This window comes from Salvelinus namaycush, chromosome 4 (genome assembly GCF_016432855.1).
Source record: "Salvelinus namaycush isolate Seneca chromosome 4, SaNama_1.0, whole genome shotgun sequence".
NCBI lineage: Eukaryota > Metazoa > Chordata > Actinopteri > Salmoniformes > Salmonidae > Salvelinus > Salvelinus namaycush.
This window is the reverse complement of record NC_052310.1, coordinates 67432859-67456968: the sequence shown is the minus strand read 5'-3', so window position 1 is coordinate 67456968 and position 24110 is coordinate 67432859. Positions and strand designations below refer to the sequence as shown.

The following is a 24110-nucleotide window of genomic DNA, read 5'->3' as shown; positions in this document are numbered from 1 at the left end:
GTGTCATTTCTGGATGCTCACAAAATAAAATCTGTACCAGAGTCACTAATATAATAATACTGTAGCATCTATTTGAAATTCATATTTACCTCATCAGTTCATTTGAGGGTGTTTTTGGCATGCTGGCATATGCTGCCCTTCTCTTGCTCTGCTTTGTTAATTCAGCATTGACAAAAGTAATTAGCCACTCTCAGCTAGGTTTTTCCATCAGACAGAAATAAAAGATTGGAAACATTGTTTTGCGGCCTCCAGAAAGGCAGGCAGGCAACCCATTCGCTTGCATTATGCTATATTGCATCAATCAGTGAATAAAAGGTGGTCAGGTGGTTTGAAATGGGACCAAACAAATAACTTAATTGGTAGAACACTAGTTTAGGGTAGCCAATGACTGTATACACAAAAAAAAGTGCTAGTTAGTACAAACATGTCTTTTTTTTCATTTTGTCCCTGTAGGGGAAACCTTTTGATATTGGTTCTTTGCGTAACCCTTTGTATAACAATTTGTATAATTGCGGACAGTTATACCAGGAACCAGAGGGTTCTTCATTACACTGTTAAATATTTCCCGGCTACTGGTAAGGGACAGTACGCTTCTTTATTCTGATTACTTAGGAGTTAACCTCACTTGGAATTTTAACTCATAACCTCACTGTTGCTAACGACCTGAATTTCCTGCTACGCCACTGGGTGTGTGGGTATGATAGAAAGATTAGAACCAGTGGAAATTATTTAATTTGTCCCTATGGGGGAACCCTTTTGGGTGCTACGTAGAACCCTTCAATTTTTTTGTAGAACCATCTCATGAAGAACCCACTGGTTCCAGGTTTCTGTCATTTGTCCCTATGAGGGAACCCTTTTGGGAGCCCCATAGAACCCTTTAATTTGTCCCTGTAGGGAAACCCGTTTGAGATCCATTTAGAACCCTCTCATGAAAAACCCTCTGGTTCCAGGTAGAACCAATGACAGGTTCTACAGTTACACTTATACAATACTTCAGATGGGCTTATGGCAGACACTGTTAAAAATTACCTGAAATTTGGCATTATGTTACCAGCTACTGAGTTGCACAAAAAATACAGTAACGATTTATATTGTATTTTTACAGTTGAATTTAGGTGTTATTGTTGTAAAATGACAGAATGCTGCTGTATGCTGATTACAGTACACTCTTGTAAATTATTATATTTACTGTATTTCTTACTGTACCTCATTAGCTAGTAAGTTATTGTAATTTTACAGGATAAGTATTACAGTAAAATCATGTAAATATTGTTTCGTTCGTGTTGTCAGATTGGACTTGATTCTGGGCAACTTTTAGCAAAAATGCAGAAATGTATTCTTGCCATTAAATCTGTGGCCAATCTTTTTAATGGCCTGGCAGGAGCATTGGGCCAGTAACCAAAAGGTTGCTGGATCAAATCCCAGAGCTAACAAAGTAAACATCTGTTGTTCTGCCCCTTAGCAAAGCAGTTAACCCACTGTTCCCCGTGCGCCGATGACGTAGATGTCGATTTAAGGCAGCCCTCCACACCTCTCTGATTCATAGGGTTTGGGTTAAATGCGGAAGACACATTTTAGATGAACGCATTCAGTTGTACAACTGACTAGGTATCCCCCTTTACCTTTTTCTTTTCCTTTGGTGGTATACCAGTTCAAATCCCAGTTGAGGTTTAATCCCAAGTGTACTCACTGTAAATCATTTTACAGATTTTTACAATATTACTTATCCTGTACAATTACAGAACTTACGGCAGTTCATTAAATCAGGTCATTAAATCAAGTGTAGTCCCAAGTAATCAGCATTCAGTAGCATACTGTCCTTTTACAGCAATAACACCTTAACTCAGCGGTGTTATTGCAGTAACTTGCTGTTGTTTAAAGTACTTTTACTGCAACCAGTAGCCGTAGTGTAACATAAAATTACAGGAACTTTTTTAACAGTTTAGCATTTCATGGAATAAAATAAAAACATTTTGGAGAGGGGAAGAACCGGTCGGTTCTTCACAACCATCCAAGCAGTAAATAACCCTTCCTGATACGCAAAGGAAAATGGTTACCCATATCACCCTGAAGAAGAACCCCTCAATAACTTTTTTTCTGTGTAGAGCTTTTAAAACTGAATCTATACACCCCCTACAGGCGGCTCTGAAGAAGTACCAGATGGAGCACAAGAGTAAAGGAGAGAGTCTGGAGAAGTGTCAGGATGAACTGAAGAAGCTACGCAGGAAGAGCCAGGGCAGCAAGAACACCTCTAAGTACGGAGACAAGGAGATGCAGGTGAGTGACTGGGGGAGGAGGAGGGAGACTGTGGGGGAGGCAGGGGGAGAAGGACCTCAGGTTTGTATTGCTACTGTGAATGAACAGACAGACTGGGTCCCTAGTCAGCCTAGAGATGATGCAGTGCCAGCTGGTGGGTCAAAAGGTCACCGTAGGGGAAGGTGGTGAGGACACTGCTACTGACTCTGAGCCAGAGAAATATCATACTATTGGCCACAGCCCAGCAGGTGTCAGAGATGGGTAGCCGATCAAATCCAAAAGGGGATTTAGGCGGAGCAAGTATTTTATGGACCCTTTCACTGAAGCAGAGCACTTTGTCCATGACTAAAATGTAAAACTTGTAGTGTATTTGAGGTTTAACAGGCTTCTGAAGTTTGTAATTTGCACTTTGAAATGTCAGACTTGATTTCCCCTTACAAAAAATTTATCAACTACTACAAAGATGACCATTTACTATAATCCACATAATAATTGACATTTCCTGTTGCTGGAGGATTATTTTCCTGCTGTAGCAAACTGGCTCAATTTTAGATCCTACATCTGTGGCTCTGTGACTGTGACTTGTGCTGATGACTGGAGGGGTACGCCTGGATCACATCGACATCGTCATTGCATTTTGGTACATTAGAAGTACATGAATATCCATGGAACACTGCGTTTGCCTTGCAGCATTGCGTTGCAGAGGCAGTTGCAGTGTGTTCTTTGTTCTGTGGATATAACCAACATGTGCATCAAACTGTATGTGTAGACTTGACATAAATGGTAGCAAAAGGTAAATGTTGAACTTTTGTTGAACACATATCCAGTAAAAATGTTGGATTACATAATGAAAAAGTTTGACTGCAGAATTTATTATGCTTCATTGATGCAATGACGCTGTTGATCTAATCGAGGCGTAAAAGAGGTACCCTCTATTGGGCCCGGTGACTGTGGGACTCAGACCGCCCAGAGCCAAGCTCACTGAGAAGAGAGAGTAGGTGGCGAGAGAGACATAGAGAGAGAGAAAGCAGGAGAGAAAGCAAGTGAGATGGGGCTGCAGGGGAAGAGGCAGACTGATTTGAATGTAATGGGAATGTCACTTGTCTGCTGCTGACCCAGGAAATAAGAAATAGCTAATGTTACATAACATATCAATTGGGTGTTAAAGGAGCAGTGGTACATCAATTATTCACCCTGGTTTAACACCACGGTCTTCTCTCATTCCCATTTTTAATCAATAGAAGTTTTCTAATCGTATTGCATTGGGTGTGTGCCTGCATTAGAGGTAGATTAGTATATAATTTATATTGCACAGTCTTCTCTCATTCCAATTTATTTATTCAGTTGTCAGTTCAAAAATGCAACTGGCAACTGAAAATCGAAGTTGAATGATTGCTTTTGTGAATCCATTGGTTTGACTTCAGCGCTTAGAAAAGATGAGCTTTTTTTCTTATTCTGTAGCTAAGGGCAGTGTGTTTCCCTTTGTTGAGACAGACACTGTAGATGAGTAATATCCTTCTGTCTGTCTGTCTCTCTCTCTCTCTCTCTCTATTCAATTTCAATGTAAGGGCTTTGTTGGCATGGGAAACTTATGTGTACATTGCCAAAGCAAGGGAAATAGATAATAAACAAAGGTGAAATGAACAATTTTTTTTTTACAGTGAATATTACACACACAAAGTTCCAAAAGAATAAAGACATTTCAAATGTCATATTATGTCTATATATAGTGTTGTAATGATGTGCAAATAATTAAAGTACAAAAGGTAAAATAAATAAACATAAACATAGGTTGTACTTATAATGGTGTTTGTTCTTCACTGATTGCCCTGTTCTTGTGGCAACAGGTCACACATCTTGCTGCTGTGATGCCTGTCAGGGAAATTCTAGAGGAAGAGAGAGATTGTAGATTCTTCCAACAACAGCTTTATTATAAGATTTGCAAAAATTAAGCAATCAACATCACCAAGAATGGTTCAGAGTTGAAAGCTTAACAAACATAGCCAGGTCTCTGCTTTGATAAATACAACCCCTTTCTGTATACGTGGCAGTCAGCAGATAGTGTGTAAAAGGTAATTAGTTGTCTGTGCAGACTTTAAGATTGCATGAGGTTGATAGCCCAAAGGCTCAACCGTCTAACTGCATTCACAACAACAAACACTATATTGCACTCCTTTCTGCAAGGTTCCATACATGTGACTTTCTGTAGATAGTAAACCCACAGGATTTCACGTGCTGCGGTTGCACCCAAACGTCTCTTAGCTGTAAGCCCAATCTTATGACTAAGTTACACCAAGACAAGTTTGTATCAGGTTAGAAAAAACACTAACATATAATGAGACTATTCTTTACCTTTCTAGGACACACCTTCCGCTAGCGGAACCCCTCGACAACATTCTGCTGAAAAGGCAGCGCGGGAAATTCAAAAATATTTTTTTGAAATATGTAACTTTCACACATTAACAAGTCCAATACAGCAAATGAAAGATAAACATCTTGTTAATCTACCCATCATGTCCGATTTAAAAAATGCTTTACAGCGAAAACACAACATATGATAGAACACCGCCAAGTCCAAAAAACAAAAAACACACAGCCATTTTCCCAGCCAAAGATAGGAGTCACAAAAAGCAGAAATAGAGATTAAATTAATCACCAACCAATGATTATCTTCATCGGATGACACTCATAGGACATCATGTTACACAATACATGTATGTTTTGTTCGATAATGTGCATATTTATATCCAAAAATCTCAGTTTACATTGGCGCCATGTTCAGAAATGCCTCCAAAATATCCGGAGAAATTGCAGAGCCACATCAAATAACAGAAATACTCATCATAAACTTTGATGAAAGATACATGTTTTACATATAATTAAAGATACACTTGTTCTTAATGCAACCGCTGTCTCAGATTTTTTTTTAACTTTACGGAAAAAGCAAACCATGCAATAATCTGAGACGGCGCTCAGATGGAAACAACATTTCTCCGCCATGTGGGAGTCAACAGAAATACGAAATTACATTATAAATATTCCCTTACCTTTGATGATCTTCATCAGAATGCACTCCCAGGAATCCTAGTTCCACAATAAATTGTTGTTTTGTTCGATAATGTCCATTATTTATGTCCAAGTAGCTACTTTTGTTAGCATATTTAGTATACATATCCAAATGCTCATGCAGGTCCAGGCGAACTTCGGACGAAAACTTCAAAAAGTTATATTACAGGTTGAATAAACTTGTCGAACTAAGTATAGAATCAATCTTTAGGATGTTGTTATCATAAATATTCAATAACGTTCCAACCGGAGAATTCCTTTGTGTCTATAGAAGTAATGGAATGCAAGTCGATATCATGTGGAATGCGCGTGACCAGGACATGGCTCTCTGCCAGACCACTGACTCAAACAGCTCCCATCCGGCTCAACATCACAGTAGAAGCTTCATTCAACGTTCTACAGACTGTTGACATCTAGTGGAAGCCGTAGGAAGTGCAAACAGATCCATATCCCACTGGGATTTCAATTGGCGATGAGTTGAAAATCGAACAGCCTCAGAATTCCCACTTCCTGTTTGGATTTTTTCTCAGGTTTTTGCCTGCCATATGAGTTATGTTATACTCACAGACATAATTCAAACAGTTTTAAAAACTTCAGAGTGTTTTCTATCCAATAGTAATAATAATATGCATATATTAGCATCTGGGACAGAGTAGGAGGCAGTTCACTCTGGGCACGCTATTCATCCAAAGTGAAAATGCTGCCCCTATCCCTAAAAAGTTAAGCAGTAAAACATGGGATTGCATGACTAATTATGTAATTTTCCATGACATTTCCTCCCTTTTGAGACTAAGTCTCAACCTAATAGAAAATTACTTACAATTATTTTCATTAAACAAGCATTAACATGAGGAAAAAGAGGAAAAGGAAATACTTTTCTTACACTTAGCACATTACAATTTGTAAATTACCTCCGTTGTCATTAATTTTCAAACGTTCACATAGTGCAAAAAAGGGGGAAAGGAACATATGAATATAAACATCGGTACATATTTTATCACCACACACAAGGCAATCACTTCGTTGAGACTGTTCATATTGCCACAGGGTTATCATGACGGTTGCCCCTTAACTCTACCTCGGGAGCACCATTCACATAACCTCCACCGTGAGCATGGGCTATGGACATGCTGCACCATTAACTCCATGTTTTTACCTTGGTTTTATGGATTATCATTGTCTTCATCCGCCATGTAATCAGACATAGGAAATAAATCAGGTAAATAGGGTTCTGAGGCGTCTCCTTCAGGGGTCAGTAAATGGCATGGCAAGAATAGTCTCAACGGCTTTGCAGCACAATTTCTTAAGATAAGTTATAATAAGCATTATTGAAGAAAAAAAATAACTAAGCCATAATGAAATATTGTAGCTCCCATAACACCAAATAATGACTGAACCCATCCAAACAGATTCCAATCGTTGTCTGGTTGGAGTTCGTTTGTGAGATCACCGCTGAGCTCTTTCAGATGTTCCACTACCATAGTCAAGTTACCCTCACCTCATATGAATGTACAGCAATGGTCACCTATCATTTTGCACTCCCCCCTCCCGTTCTAGCAACATGTCATACGTTACCCTATTCTGTATAGCCGTGAGGCGAGCGGCTTGCAATTCCGGTCTTATTATTGAAAATCCTGAAGTGGCTAAATTTACCAAAGATTAAAAATTATATCCTAATCAATCTAAATCATGGGCTTTCTCCGATGCCCCATACCAAGGAATTAACCTGTGCCAAAACCTTTCAGATTTCAAGGATCGTCATGACTCAATTGGAACGTAATTTAATTGTGAAATGCTCCTTCTAACACATCTTAATCTGCTTGGAATGGAGTAGTTGGTTTTATATATTACAACAATGGATATATTTAGTTTACCAAAAACACAGCACCCTGTCCAATTTGTCGGTAAATAAAGATATGCCTTATTACCACAGATCCAATAATGATCAGTAACCGTGGCTGAGCCATATTGATGTGGAGAGTAAATGTATATTTCTGTCTGAATAGCGTTGTACCCTACATTCAGTTTAACGGTAATGCTAGAAGCTTATGTTCCATTTATCCAGCTACATCCTATTGGGAAGACACTGTAATTAACACATGTTGACATTCCCAGATAGGATTCATTGAATTGTGGTATGGAGATATTACTTGGGTTGTGACAATGGCAGGTTCGGAATGGTATTCGCCGGGGTTGGAATAGAATAGGCTCTGGTACACGGTGTCTGGGTTCTAAAATAATTTTGGTACACCGACGTGTACAATCAAATCCACCTCTCATATATTTTGTCAAGGACAAATCACCATTAATGCATTTTTCCCTCAAAGTTTTACCCTGTGAAGGTTTACCCCATGAAGTTTAATTTGATAAGAGCACTTCCAGTGCACATAGTGTCATTAATGCTGGCCTCAACTGAATACTATAAGAATGGTGAAATCGCTGAGTGTGGAAAAAGACTACATAGATAGCAGGAGGTGTTTTCTACCATCAGTTCAGTTTTTAGTGTATGATTAAGCAGTGACCACCAAGTTCCCTCGTGATTCCGGCCGTGATGCTCGTCAAGTGGATGCATCGACCTCCTGCTTTTTCTGGTATCGGAGCGGCAATTATTTGCAGGACTCGTGTCCTGAGCCTGCTGTTGGCTCGAGCTGGAGCAGCTGTTATTTCAGTCCCGCCGTGGAACTATGATGGTGTTGTATTCTTCAATTGCATTGTGGCCACTTCTCGCTCTGGGCTGTTCTGCTCCTCCCAGGGCCCATACAAAAGCTGCAATGAGAAGACTGACCACAAAGCAACCAACATGAGAGTCCAGTCCTGGTCCTCCCATGGCATCTGGGGTTGCCTACAATGGGACATCTTCATCTGGGTTGTGGGGCACCTGCAGTGGCTGGCGTGAACCCACGTAGACCTCTCTGCAAAGGTCCTTGATGACCAGCCAATCACCTGGCTGAAGTTTGTGAAGTGGTCCTCCCTTTGATTCAGGTAAATCCACTTTTCCCCTGGGAAAAATAGACTTCAGAACATTGTTAAGTGCAGCACAGTAACTTACCATTTGATACTCGCAACCCATCAATGTCAACCTGCTCTGTGGGAATGGAGTGTTAAGCATTCTCGTGGGTCTTCCTGTGAGTATGTAATGAGGTGCTAAACTAGTGGTACGATGTGTGCATCCACGCATGTACACTACCGTTCAAAAGTTTGGGGTTACTAACAAATGTTCTTGTTTTTGAAAGAAAGAGGAGGCAACTCCGGGATGCTGGCAATCTTGGCAGAGTTCCTCTGTCCAGTGTCTGTGTTCTTTTGCCCATCTTAATCTTTTCTTTTTACTGGCCAGTTTGATATAACGCTTTTTCTTGGCAACTCTGTCTAGAAGGCCAGCATCCCAGAGTCGCCTCTTCACTGTTGACATTGAGACTGGTGTTTTGCGGGTACTATTTAATGAAGCTGCCAGTTGAGGACTTGTGAGGAAACTGTTTCTCAAACTAGACACTCTAATGTACTTGTCCTCTTGCTCAGTTGTGCACCAGGGCCTCTCACTTTTCTTTTTATTCTGGTTAGGGCCAGTTTGCGCTGTTCTGTGAAGGGAGTAGTACACAGCATTGTACGAGATCTTCAGTTTCTTGGAAATTTCTCGCATGGAATAGCCTTCATTTCTCAGACTGATGTGTTTCAGAAGGAAGTATTTGTTTCTGGCCCTTTTGAGCCTGTAATTGAACCCACAAATGCTGATGCTCCAGATACTTAACTAGTCTAAGAAGGCCAGTTGTATTGCTTCTTTAATCAAAACAACCGTTTTCAGCTGTGCTAACATAATTGCAAAAGGGTTTTCTAATGATCAATTAGCCTTTTAAAATGATAAACTTGGATTAGCTAACACAACGTGCCATTGGAACACAGGAGTGATGGTTGCTGATAATGGGCCTCTGTACGCCTATGTAGATATTCCATTTAAAAAAGCAGCTGTTTCCAGCTACAATAGTCATTTACAACATTAACAATGTCCACACTGTATTTCTGATCAATTTGATGTTATTTTAACCTGTCTAGCCCCGGGGTTCCGCTAGCGGAACTCCTCCCACATTCCACTGAAAAGGCAGAGCGTGAAATTCAAAAAATATTTTTGAGAAATATTTAACTTTCACACATTAACAAGTCCAATACAGCAAATGAAAGATAAACATCTTTGTGAATGTGTGACATGTGAATCCAGTCAACATGTCCGAATTTTAAAATGTTTTACAGCGAAAACACCACGTATATTTATGTTAGCTCACCACCAAATACAAAAAAGCACAGACATTTCTTTCACAGCACAGGTAGCTTGCACAAAACCAACCAAACTAACCAAGAACCAACCAAACTAACCAAGAAACAACTTCATCAGATGACAGTCTTATAACATGTTATACAATAAATCTATGTTTTGTTCAAAAAATTTGCATATTTGAGGTATAAATCAGTTTTACATTGCAGCTACCATCACAGCTACCATCACAAATAGCACCGAAGCAGCCAGACTAATTATAGAGACCAACGTCAAATAACTAAATACTCATCATAAAACATTTCTGAAAAATACATGGTGTACAGCAAATGAAAGACAAACATCTTGTGAATCCAGCCAATATTTCCGATTTTTTAAGTGTTTTACAGCGAAAACACAATATAGCATTATATTAGCTTACTACAATAGCCTACCACACAACAGCATTGATTCAAGGCAACAGTATTGATAGCGACAAAACCAGCAAAAGATATTAATTATTTCACTAACCTTCATAAACTTCATCAGATGACAGTCCTATAACATCATATTACACAATACATATATGGTTTGTTCGAAAATGTGCATATTTAGAGCTGAAATCCGTGGTTATACATTGTGAAAATGTAGCAACTATTTTCCAGAATCTCCGGATATATTTCTGACACTCACCTATTCTGACCAAATAACTAATCATAAACGTTACTAAAAAATACTTGTTGTACAGCAAATGATAGATACACTAGTTCTTAATGCAATTGCCGTGTTAGAACTCTAAAAATAACTTTAGTACGACATGCAGCTTACGTTATAGCGAGAATCTGGGCGGAAACTAATAGTAAACATTTTCGACAGAAATATGAAATAACATCATAAATGGGTCCTACTTTTGTTGAGCTTCCATCAGAATCTTGCACAAGGGGTCCTTTGTCCAGAACAATCGTTGTTTGGTTTTAGAATGTCCTTTTTCCCTCTCGAATTAGCAAGCAAAACTTGCCAAGTGGCGCGAAGCTGTCCATCGTGAACAAACGCAGAGAACAGAACACGCCAAAACTCCCGAAAAAAATTCAATAATCTGATAAAACTATATTGAAAAAACATACTTTATGATGATATTATCACATTTATCAAATAAAATCAAAGCCGGAGATATTAGACGTCTATAACGAATGCTTTTCAGAAGCCAATACTGATGACCTTTCTGCGCCTTCCTGAACAAAGGAATTTGGGGTCATGTCATTCCAAGCTCTCTCTTTTGACCATAGATATACCTAGAAACCCCATTTCACCTCTCACAGCCTATTGACATCTAGTGGAAGGCGTATGAAGTGCATGTATACTAATAGATTTCAAGCAAATTTATAGGGAGGCCCTGGAACAGAGCCTCGATTTCAGATTTTTCACTTTCTGACAGGAAGTTTGCTGCAAAATGAGTTCTGTTTTACTCACAGATATAATTCAAACGGTTTTAGAAACCTGAGAGTGTTTTCTATCCAATAGTAATAATAATATGCATATTGTACGAGCAAGAATAGAGTACGAGGCCGTGTAAATTGGGCACGATTTTTTCCCAAGGTGAAAATAGCGCCCTCTATCCTCAACATTAATGGACAAAAAATGTGCTTTTCATTCAAAACAATGACATTTCTATGTGAACCCAAACTTTTGAACGGTAGTGTACATCAGAGGCATTACTGTTACCCATGGCAATCCTGTCTCAGCCTCAGTGTGTCAAAGGAACACTTCTTCCTCCACTGTCTCACCTCCCCAGGCCCTGTACCTGATTGTAGATCAGAAACATCCTATAATGAAAACATATTTGCAGCAGAAACAGGAAGTGAAACTATTTGGAGAGTGGGGGAAAAAATAGACATGGCAGCTGCTTTTGCAGCCATATCAGCCATAGCATGTCCTTTAGAGACAGGGTCAGATGCGTTAGTGTGAGCTTGACACTTGCAGACAGAAATGGATGTAGGCAAGAGAATGGTTTCCAACAGGTTCGCAATCAGTTTAGAATGTGAAATTGTCTTACCAGATGAAGTAAAGAACCCACGACGCTGCCACAATGTTCCAAAACCCTGCACCACCCCGAACGCATATCTGCTATCAGTATAAATGGTAACAGTTTTATCCTTAGCTAGAATGCACGCGCTAGTCAGTGCAAACAATTCTGCAGCCTGATCTGACAGATGTGATGGCTGTTTTGCACTCTCTAAAGTATCAACAGCAGTAGTGACTGCGTAGGCCACCAATGCTTCACCCTGTGGTGACTTTTGGGCAGAGCCATCAACAAACAGCTTCAGGTCAGCATTCAGTATTGGCACGTCAGAGAGGTCAGGGCGGGGTTTGCAGACCTGGTCCACAAGGACAGCACAATCATGTGGTTCCCCATCATCGTCAGTTGGCAAAAGAGTATCAGGGTTAAGAACAATACAACACTTAAGAGTCACATGAGACATTGTCAACAACACATTCTGATAATGCACGAGCCGTGCTGGAGTGAGATGAGCGGTCTGTGCCTGTGAGATAAGAGCATGGACAGCATCAGAAACTTAAACGGTTAATGAGCACATTGCAACAATGCTAGCACAAGCTAACACTGCTTATGTAGCAGCCGCTACAGCCCTGAGACAACATACCAACCCTCTTATCACACTGTCAAGTCTTTTAGAATAGTAATCAACAGACCATTGCTTCCCACCATGGTCCAGAGTGAGGACAGATGACATGAAACCATTTTTCTCGCAAACAAACAGATGAAATGGTTTAGAGTGATCTGGCAATCCTAAACAATGAGAAGAGGTTAGAAATTGTTTCAATTTGTCAAGTGCCTGCAGTCCTTCAGGTGTCCACTTTATCTTATTATTCATCTCCATCTTGTGGCCATGAATGAAATCAGAAAGTGCCTGAGTGACTTCAGCATAATCAGGTATCCAGGCTCTACAATAGCCTGCCATTCCTGTGAGTGTCATCATGTGCTGTTTTGTAACTGGCTGTGATATCGAGAGAATTTCAGCCACACACTCCAAACCCAATTTCCAACCATTAGGTGTAATGTCATGTCCCAGATATTTAACCTTTTGGGAGACAAGTTGTAACTTTTTCTTTTAAACTTTGTGGCCATTTTCAGCAAGAAACACTAACAGAGCTCTGGTGTCGACTTCGCAGCTTGATGGGTTTCAGAACACAGTAACCGGTCATCGATATACTGTATTAACATACTCCCATCGGGGGGTATGAAACCCTCTAAATTTTGCGCCAAAGCAGCAGAAACTACCGCCGGAGATTCAGAGTAAACTTGGGGGCAGACGGTCCAAGTCCAATGGTTGTTTAAGAACGTGAACTAGAACTGTGATTCTGGTGCGACGGGAATGCTAAAAAAAAAGCATTAGCCAAATCAACAACTGAAAACCATTTAGCCGATGCTGGCACAGCAAATAGTATTGTAATGGGGTTTGGCACAACAGGAGCCCTTGCATAAACTGCATCATTAACAGGTCTGAGATCTTGAACAAAAAATCCAATCAACTGAGGCTTTTCAGACAGGAAGAATGGGGGTATTACAGGGAGAGTCTGTACAAGGCCAATGAAGCATGAACAGGGGTAATCCCATTGATATCTTCCTGACTTGGGGGATACTAAGTTCTGCTTGGTCTGTGTATGCCCTTAGGTGTGACAGTAAGCGATTCAACTCCCCTCATTCGCCCAATGTCATATTTATCTTCAGCCCATAGAGAGTCCGAGAGACCAATCAACAAGGGTGACTCATTCTTCATGGAAATCATCTGTTTAGTTGGTTTAGTGTTATCAAGGCCATGTACATCTTATTGAACATGTACAGCTCCCAAAAAATTTACATTTTCCAACAGAACAACGAATTAACATCATAAATAGTTCTTACTTTTTGATGAGCTCCCATCAGAATCTTGGGCAAGTTGTCCTTTGTCCAAAAGAATCGTTGCTCGGTTGTAGATTGTCGCCTTCAACTTTGGAATTAGCAGTAAACATTAGCCATGTGGCCCAGACGTGCCCAACTCACTAGAACGCAGCACAAATAAATACCCGAAAATCGCTATAAACTGATATAACTCGGTTTAAAATAACAACATTATGATGTCTTTAACACCTATATCGAATAAAATCAGAGCCGGATATATCTAAGGGCTATAACGGGAGCTTTCTAGAACGCCATCCTGAGGTCTGTCTTGCGTCATGGCGAACGAAGGAAAGAGAGGACCCCACATTGCCAGCCCATTTATAAGGCCTCAGATCTGCCTAGCAACTCCATTCCAATTCTCACTATTTGCTGACATCCAGGGGAAGGCGTATGCAGTGCATCTCAACCAATAGAAGACATGCAAATTAATAAACTGACCTCAGAACAGCCTGCAGATTTCAGATTTCTCACTTCCTCATAGGAAAATTGCTCCCAAAAAATGGAACACACAAAGTATGTATGCTGGGGGAGAATTTAGACCCATCTGTTCAAAGTTCCTAATCAGTGACCTGCAAGACAGATTTCAACCAAATACCAGTATTCTCCCAAGCAACATCATCTGTTTTAGCTATCGATACATGTGGCAACTTGTCACTAAATACATACAACAAAGCCTGTTCTTTAGTCAATTTAATACTTAAAACGCAAAATTGGGGCCCACTATACAGTTGAAGTCAGACATTTACATATACATTTAAACTCAATTTTTCACAATTCCTGACATTTAATCCTAGTAAATATTCCCTGTCTTAGGTCAATTAGGATCACCACTTTATTTTAAGAATGTGAAATGTCAGAATAATAGTAGTGATTTATTTCAGCTTTTATTTCTTTCATCACATTCCCAGTGAGTCAGAAGTTTACATACACTCAATTAGTATTTGGTACCATTGCCTTTAAATTGTTTAACTTGGGTCAAATGTTTCGGGTAGCCTTCCACATGCTTCTCACAATAAGTTGGGTGAATTTTGGCCAATTCCTCCTGACAGAGCTGGTGTAACTGAGTCAGGTTTGTAGGCCTCCTTGATCGCACACGCTTTTTCCGTTCTGCCCACACATTTTATATTGGATTGAGGTCAGGGCTTTGTGATGGCCACTCCAATACCTTGACTTTGTTGTCCTTAAGCCATTTTGCAACAACTTTGGAAGTATGCTTGGGGTCATTGTCCATTTGGAAGACCCATTTGCGACCAAGCTTTAACTTCCTGACTGATGTCTTGAGATATTGCTTCAATATATCCACATAATTTCCCTCCCTCATGATGCCATCTATATTGTGAAGTGATTCAGTCCCTCCTGCGGTAAAGCATCCCCACAACATGATTCTGCCACCCCCAAGCTTCACGGTTGGGATGGTGTTCTTCAGCTTGCAAGCCTCCCCCTTTTTCCTCCAAATATAACGATGGTCATTATGGCCAAACAGTTCTATTCTTGTTTCATCAGACTAGAGGACATTTCTCCAAAAAGTATGATCTTTGTCCCCATGTGCAGTTGTAAACTGTAGTCTGGCTTTTTTATGGTGGTTTTGGAGCAGTGGCTTCTTCCTTGCTTAGCGGCCTTTCAGGTTTTGTACCTTTTTCCTCCAGCATCTTCACAGGGTCCTTTGCTGTTGTTCTGGGATTGATTTGCACTTTTCACACCAAAGTACGTTCATCTCTAGGAGACAGAACGCGTCTCCTTCCTGAGCGGTATGACGGCTACGTGGTCCCATGGTGTTTATACTTGTGTACTATTGTTTCTACAGATGAACGTGGTACCTTCAGGCGTTTGGAAATTGCTCCCAAGGATAAACCAGACTTGTGGATTTCTAAACATATTTTTCTGAGGTCTTGGCTGATTTCTTTTGATTTTCCAATGATGTCAAGCAAAGAGGCACTGAGTTTGAAGGTAGGCCTTGAAATACATCCACGGGTACAACTCCAATTGACTCACATTATGTCAATTAGCCTATCAGAAGCTTTTTAAGCCATGACATCATTTTCTGGAATTTTCGAAGTTGTTTAAAGGCACAGTCAACTCAGTGTATGTAAACTTCTGACCCACTGGAATTGTGAAAAAAGTGAATTATAAGTGAAATAATCTGTTTGTAAACAATTGTTGGAAAAATGACTTGTGTCATGCACAAAGTAGATGTCCTAACCGACTTGCCAAAACTATAGTTTGTTAACAAGAAATTTGTGGAGTGGTTGAAAAACTAGTTTTAATGACTCCAACCTAAGTGTATGTAAACTTCCGATTTCAAATGTACATATCACTGCAAAGTATGCTCTCTTGCGGTATGGTCCCTGTCAGTCAATTTTGTTCATAATCTAAATCTCTTGTCACTGGTGAGAAATGTGCGGTGCAATGTAAGTCTGTGACATAAAACTGCCTTTCTGTTTCCAACAACTGCAAGCAGTTGAGATAATTTAGTCAGTTGGGTCATAATGACCCATCAATATCCTGTACGTCCCATGCATAGTACCAATCACATGTTGAGACCGTTTCGGACAACATCATGAGATGACATGTCTCCTGAGGCTATACAACAGTGAGGCCTTTTCCTTTACAAAGAATATGAATTCCCAATTTACAGAGAAGTTCTCTTCCTAACAAATTTACCAAACAACATGCAGAAAAAAATGAATTGTTGGTTTATGCATGTGTTGTCAACTTTAACAGGTAGGGGCATCGTGAGCAACTCTTTCATAGTCACTCCCGAGGCTCCTACAGTGGTGACTGATTCATTTGACATGGGAGGTTTGGACTTAGAATTTATGACAGACATTGCAGTGCGAGTATCTACTAGAAATTCAATTGACTCACCATTGACTTAGCTGCGTGGTAGGGGTCGACATCGATGGTGGACTAAGTTCCCAGAGTCCATCAACACCAGAGTCGGGCGGTGCATGGAACGGATTTACACTGCTCATGGGCCATCTCCGAGGGGTCTGCTGGTAGAGCTGCGGTGCGGGAGACGGCTGAGCGAGCTGCTGTCGGACAACCAGGGCTGGTGCAGTGGATACAGGGGTATAATAGGGGGGTGGAATGTCATTATCATCATCAACATCCCTGTTTCTCCTTCTTTTCTTACCTTCCTCTGTTTCTGTTACTGCAAGTTTGCAAGTTTGACCACCAGAGGGCATCTTTGAGAAGCATTTGATTGTATTCTGTATTGGCATTACCAGAGAATTGAAATCCTTTTTTGTAATAACATAGTATATGGGATTGATTTTAAGAAATGTGGCTTAATTCATTTGATTAATATTATGGTGTTTCCATTCAGAGAAAAATTGTCAGTTTGTAAATTCAGACCATTTCGCTCTTGGAGCGCACACTGGATGTTCGGGCCAAGGAGTAGGGTTGATTTGTGCGTTCTGGCCTTACAACGGCAGTCAAGCACCCAAGCAAACGTTGGCTAGCTACTTCCAGACACAAACTAATTTTTCCGACGTTTACTGACACCGGCCATATTCAACGGGTGTTGAGCGTAATTATTCTGCGCTGTGGTACACTCAGACGAGAATGCTCTGAAATCCGTGTAGATAGTAGGCTGGACAAATGAAATTTTTAACAACATTATTTTCTGATAAAAAGTCATCGCGAAGTAATCACGAAAAAACACGCCTTATTTTAGTGCATTTTTCACCCTGCCAGCTCCGATTAGTTCTATTGAGCACCGTGGCACCAACTCGCCTTCCGAACGTTCTATTCCCAGCTTATTGTTCAACGTCACAATGACTGCTTCACTATTGTTGGCAATGAGACCTGCTCATGTTGTTTTATAGTTAAAATGTAAACATCAAAATGTAAACAACAAAAATAATATTGGAACTCTGCTGTCTTCCCATTGTTTCCTATGGGGAAATATAGGCATGTCTGTCTATTTCGCCAAATATCTCGCAATGTGTATATTCTGATTTTTTTCAAGTCGGGTGTAACCGGTGTGAAATGACTAGCTAGTTTAGCGGGGTGCGCGCTAATAGCATTTCAATCGGTGACGTCACTCGCTCTGAGACCTTGAAGTAGTTGTCCCCCTTGCTCTGCAAGGGAAACAACTTTTGTGGAGCGATGGGTAACGATGCTTCGAGGGGGGCTGTTGTCAATGTGTGCAGAAGGTCCCTGGTTCAAGCCCAGGTAGGGGCGAGGAGAGGGATGGAAGCAAAACTGTTACACGGCACAATTTTAATGAGGAGATTCTCCTCTTTGTAATTATGTAAGTCTGGGCAACGAGCTCATTTGTCATCGATCACTAGACCAGAAATAGTCAGAAGTTTTTATTTTTTCCCTACTTTTTCATTACACAGACATAAGCACAGTTAACAGCGTCGAGGTGCAGATGTTTACTTTCTACACAAGTTGTTTTTTTCCAGTTTCGTCCGACGAACAAATTGTAGTGGTAAAATAAAAAAGGATAGATTTTTTATGGAATTCTAAGCATCACTCCTTTCAAAACAGGCTTTGCGAACGTTAGATTCCATAAATTTGCTATGGGCTCTCGCTAGCGTTCCAGTTTAGCCAACGTTCTTAAGCCGTTTTTCTGCCTTGGGTGAATTTTGACTCATTCTATTGTACAGACTATAGATAGCCAGAGCGAATTTACGAAAGTACCTGAATGTCCATTGAGAAAGCACAATGACTATATCATTTAGCTAAACTAAGAATGACGAGAATAATCAAGTCAATAAACGTTGGGTAGTTAGATAGTTAATATAATGGCAAGTTTGATGTATAACTACTAACGTTAGGTAGCTAGCTAACATACCGGTACATACTGCTGTACATGCTATGTGGTTCGTAAGGACAGCCAACATAACGTGTAAGGTAACTTATTTGAAAAGTCATTACTTTATTAGATTAGCAAGCTACCCCTTGGTTGTTAAGGCAAATCTGGTCTGTGATAGGAGTTTTTTTTCCCACACCTAGCTTGGCTATTAGACTATTCAATCTTTACTAAAGAATAGTCTATTGTTCAGCTATTAGCCCTCCTCCCCAACTTGCAACAAATTGCTGTTCCCATCTCATTCCTTTCCCTCTTCCACACGTCATCATGGGATGTCTTGCTCCCAGACAGACTAAATAACTTCTTTGCTTGCTTTGAGGACAATACAGTGCCACTGACACGGCCCGCTACCAAAACCTGCGGACTCTCCTTCACTGCAGCCGACGTGAGTAAAACATTTAAACGTGTTAACCCTCGCAAGGCTGCAGGCCCAGACGGCATCCCCAGCCGCGTCCTCAGAGTATGCGCAGAACAGCTGGCTGGTGTGTTTATGGACATATTCAATCAATCCTTATCCCAGTCTGCTGTTCCCACATGCTTCAAGAGGGCCACCATTGTTCCTGTTCCCAAGAAAGCTAAGGTAACTGAGCTAAACGACTACCGCCCTGTAGCACTCACTTCCGTCATCATGAAGTGCTTTGAGAGACTAGTCAAGGATCATATCACCTCCACCCTACCTGACACCCTAGACCCACTCCAATTTGCTTTACCGCCCCAATAGGTCCACAGACGACGCAATCGCAACCACACTGCACACTGTCCTAACCCATCTGGACAAGAGGAATACCTATGTGAGAATGCTGTTCATCGACTACAGCTCAGCATTTAACAGCATAGTACCCTCCAAACTCGTCATCAAGCTCGAGACCCTGGGTCTCGACCCCGCCCTGTGCAACTGGGTACTGGACTTCCTGACGGGCCGCCCCCAGGTGGTGAGGGTAGGTAACAACATCTCCACCCCGCTGATCCTCAACACTGGGGCCCCACAAGGGTGCGTTCTGAGCCCTCTCCTGTACTCCCTGTTCACCCACGACTGCGTGGCCATGCACGCCTCCAACTCAATCATCAAGTTTGTGGACGACACTACCGTGGTAGGCTTGATTACCAACAACGACGAGACGGCCTACAGGGAGGAGGTGAGGGCCCTCGGAATGTGGTGTCAGGAAAATAACCTCACACTCAACGTCAACAAAACAAAGGAGATGATTGTGGACTTCAGGAAACAGCAGAGGGAGCAACCCCCTATCCACATTGACGGGACAGTAGTGGAGAGGGTAGTAAGTTTTAAGTTCCTCGGCGTACACATCATGGACAAACTGAATTGGTCCACCCACACAGACAGCGTTGTGAAGAAGGCGCAGCAGCGCCTCTTCAACCTCAGGAGGCTGAAGAAATTCGGCTTGTCACCAAAAGCACTCACAAACTTCTACAGATGCACAATCGAGAGCATCCTGTCGGGCTGTATCACCGCCTGGTACGGCAACTGCTCCGCCCACAACCGTAAGGCTCTCCAGAGGGTAGTGAGGTCTGCACAACGCATCACTGGGGGCAAACTACTTGCCCTCCAGGACACCTACACCACCCGATGTCACAGGAAGGCCATAAAGATCATCAACGACAACAACCACCCGAGCCACTGCCTGTTCACCCCGCTATCATCCAGAAGGCGAGGTCAGTACAGGTGCATCAAAGCAGGGACCGAGAGACTGAAAAACAGCTTCTATCTCAAGGCCATCAGACTGTCAACCTCTCTGGGATATGTGGGACGGTAGCGTCCCACTTGGCCAAAAGCCAGAAAAAATGTAGCGCGCCAAATTCAAATATATTACTATAAAAATCAATCTTTAATGAAATCACACATGAAGACACCTAATTCAAGCTACACATGTTGTGAATCCAGCCAACGTGTCTGATTTCAAAAAGGATTTACGGGGACAGCACACCAAACGATTATGTTAGCTCAGTACATAGCCACAGAAAAACACAGCCATTTTCCCAGCAAAAGATAGTAGTCACAAAAAGCAGAAATAGAGATAAAATTAATCACTAACCTTTGATCTTCATCAGATGACACTCATAGGACATCATGTTACACAATACATTTATGTTTTGTTCGATAATGTGCATATTGATATCCACAAATCTCGGTTTACATTGGCGCCATGTTCAGAAATGCCTCCAAAATATCCTGAGAAATTGCAGAGAGCCACATCAAATAACAGAAATACTCATCATAAACTTTGATGAAAGATACATGTTTTACATATAATTAAAGATACACTTGTTCTTAATGCAACCGCTGTGTCAGATTTAAAAAAAACTTTACGTAAAAAGCACACCATGCAATAATCTGAGACGGCGCTCAGATTTAACAACATTTCTCCGCCATGTTGGAGTCAATCATAAATATTCCCTTACCTTTGATCATCTTCATCAGAATGCACTCCAAGGAATCCTAGTTCCACAATAAATTATTATTTTGTTCGATAATGTCCATTACTTATGTCCAAGTAGCTACTTTTGCTAGCATGTGTAGTACACGTGTCCAAACGCTCGCACAGATGCAGTCAAACGTCGGACGAAAACTTCAAAAAGTTTTATTACAAGTTGAATAAACTGGTCAAAGTAAGTAGAGAATCAATCTTCAGGATGTTGTTATCATATATATCCAATAACGTTCCAACCGGAGCATTCCTTCATGTATGTAGAAGTTATGGAACGCAAGGCGATATCATGAGGAAAGCGCATGACCAGGAACTGGCAATCTGCCAGACCACTGACTCATTCCCCTCTCATCCGGTCCCACAACACAGTATAAACTTCATTCAACGTTCTACCGACTGTTGACATCAAGTGGAAGGCGTAGGAAGTGCAAACAGATCCATATATGACAGGGAATTGAATAGGCGATGAGTTTAACATCGACCAGCCTCAGAATTTTCACTTCCTGTTTGGATTTTTTCTCAGGTGTTTGCCTGCCATATGAGTTCTGTTATACTCACAGACATCATTCAAACAGTTTTAGAAACTTCAGACTGTTTTCTATCCAATAGTAATAATAATATGCATATATTAGCATCTGGGACAGAGTAGGAGGCAGTTCAGTATGGGCACGCAATTCATCCAAAAGTGAAAATGCTGCCTCCTATATCAAAGAAGTTAAATGAAGACTTAGTTTTTATCAAAGATTCTCTGTAATTAGTATTACGCGATTAAACTGATTAATCATGTAACTGTAGTTAACTAGGAAGTCGGGGCACCAAGGAAAATATTCAGATTACAAAGTTATAATTTTCCTAATATAAATTTTCAGATATTTTCATATCTGATCAATAGTCTTCTGAATTAATTAATTATTTATTTTACCTCACGTTAGTCTCATTCCAAACGTCGTAAATTGTTGGTTATCTGCACGAACCCAGTCTTCACTATGAGTCATCCATACATCAATTGTCTTAAATCATTTATTTACTAAATAATTCACAGAAATGCATAAACAAACAGTAGATAGTTACAAGGAAATGATAACGGAGTTTCCCTAGTGGGATAAACCGGCATGGCGGCTTGTTGTACAAAAGGGAAGTGGGGGTCGACTGAGATAAGACCATACACAGTTGATAATTATAACAATTGAAATGCTAATCCTTTGCACATGAACGCTCACTCATTCGGGAACAATTGCAATCAATGTATATATTTACGCTCAGTGTGTCATCGGGATCTCTGTTGAAAAGTTAGTTTCTGTTGGAGAGTTTTTGTCCTCTCTCTCTCTCTCTCTGTCGTGGTTAGAATGGATAGTTCAGAGTGACATTCATTCATGTCGTTATGGATAGATGTTTCGGCGGTTGTCGTTCTTCGCGTTCAATGATACCGAATTCCTAGCTGCAGACTAGTAATTAATGTCAAAGACTTGTTCTTATTCTGTCGGTATCGATAGTCTAAGAGTTTAACCACGTGGGATGGTTAAAAGATTCAGCAATCGTCTCAAACCTTGGCCCTCTCTTTATCGAGGTAAGCTGGTCTGCAACTTTTGTCCTCTCGTGATTGAGAGAAAACATGGTCTGTTGAGAACTTCTCAAAGTTGGGGTTTTATTCGGGAGTTGCAGAAAAGGGCCTGTCCCAGGATGCCCGATCATAACTGTGGTCATGGGCGGTCCTCTGATTTAGTTAAACTCAAAAGGGAATTGGAGTTTCCTTCATTAAACAGTCCAAAATCACATTACACAATTTTACAAATAGTATCATCCTCACTCATTCATCTTATACAACAATTAGATGAAAACCTCATATCTGAGGCTATTATATAAACAGCGTTATGGTAAGGTGGCCGCACCGTCTCTCATGAGTTTAACAAACTTGTACCAAACGGACCAGTTCGTAGCTGGATTCTTCACCGATCTTTTATACCTTCTCCGGAACATAAATTTTGTTCGGACCTCAAGTTCTGTGAGGTGGAAGAAATTCCTTTGTTCTCTATGAAACTTCACTCTGTCTCTATACTGTGGCCATGAGGAGATCATCTCGTCCCGGAATTTACAACCTCTCTGACCACAGAAGCCTAGTTGTAGGAGGCAGGGAGAGGGGGATGGGGCTTGCTGTACCCAAAGAGGGCAACGTCTTGACAACTGTCACCCTCATAGATATTATCCTGACCAACTTGCCCTCCAAATACACCTCTGATGTTTTCAATCAGGATCTCAGCGATCACTGCCTCATTGCCTGCATTCGCTATGGGTCCGCGGTCAAACGACCACCCCTCATCACTGTCAAACGCTCCCTAAAACACTTCTGCGAGCAGGCCTTTCTAATCGACCTGGCCCGGGTATCCTGGAAGGATATTGACCTCATCCCGTCAGTAGAGGATGCCTGGTCGTTCTTTAAAAGTAATTTCCTCACCATCTTAAATAAGCATGCCCTTTTCACAAATTGTAGAACTAGGAACAGATATAGCCCTTGGTTCACTCTAGACCTGACTGCTCTTGACCAGCACAAAAACGTCCTGTGGCGGACTGCCCTAGCATCAAATAGTCCCCGCGATATGCAACTTTTCAGGGAAGTCAGGAACCAATACACATAGTCAGTTAGGAAAGCAAAGGCTAGCTTTTTAAAACAGAAATTTGCATCCTGTAGCTCTAACTCCAAAAAGTTTTGGGACACTGTAAAGTCCATGGAGCAGCTGCCCACTGCACTGAGGCTTGGAAACACTGTCACCACCGATAAATCCACGATAATCATGAATTTCAATAAGCATTTCTCGACGGCTGGCCATGCTTTCCTCCTGGCTACCCCAACCCCGGCCAACAGCTCTGCACCCCCCGCAGCTACTTGCCCAAGCCTCCTCAGCTTCTCCTTCACCCAAATCCAGATAGCAGATGTTCTGAAAGAGCTGCAAAACCTGAACAAATCAGCTGGGCTAGACAATCTGGACCCTCTCTTTCTAAAATTATCCGCCGCCATTGCTGCAACCCCTATTACCAGTCTGTTCAACCTCTCTTTCGTATCGTCCGAGATCCCTAAAGATTGGATAGCTGCCGTGGTCATCCCCCTCTTTAAAGGGGGTGACACTCTAGACCCAAACTGTTACAACTGCACAACTACAAATACCTAGGTGTCTGGCTAGACTGTAAACTCTCCTTCCAGACTCATATTAAACATCTCCAATCCTAAATTAAATCTAGGATCGGCTTCCTATTTCGCTACAAAGCCTCCTTTACTCATGCTGCCAAACATACCCTCGTAAAACTGACTATTCTTCTGATCCTCGA

General features: G+C 41.2%; 1 protein-coding gene across 1 annotated transcript in view; it reads left to right on the top strand.

Annotated features, from left to right (window-relative positions):
* Positions 1-24110, top strand: part of LOC120045975 (brain-specific angiogenesis inhibitor 1-associated protein 2-like) — a 132839-nt gene that overhangs the window by 54235 nt on the left and 54494 nt on the right. The window contains exon 5 of the mRNA XM_038990894.1: positions 2140-2277. Within this exon, the coding sequence (XP_038846822.1) occupies positions 2140-2277 (138 nt within the window). The remainder of the gene's footprint in view (positions 1-2139; positions 2278-24110) is intronic.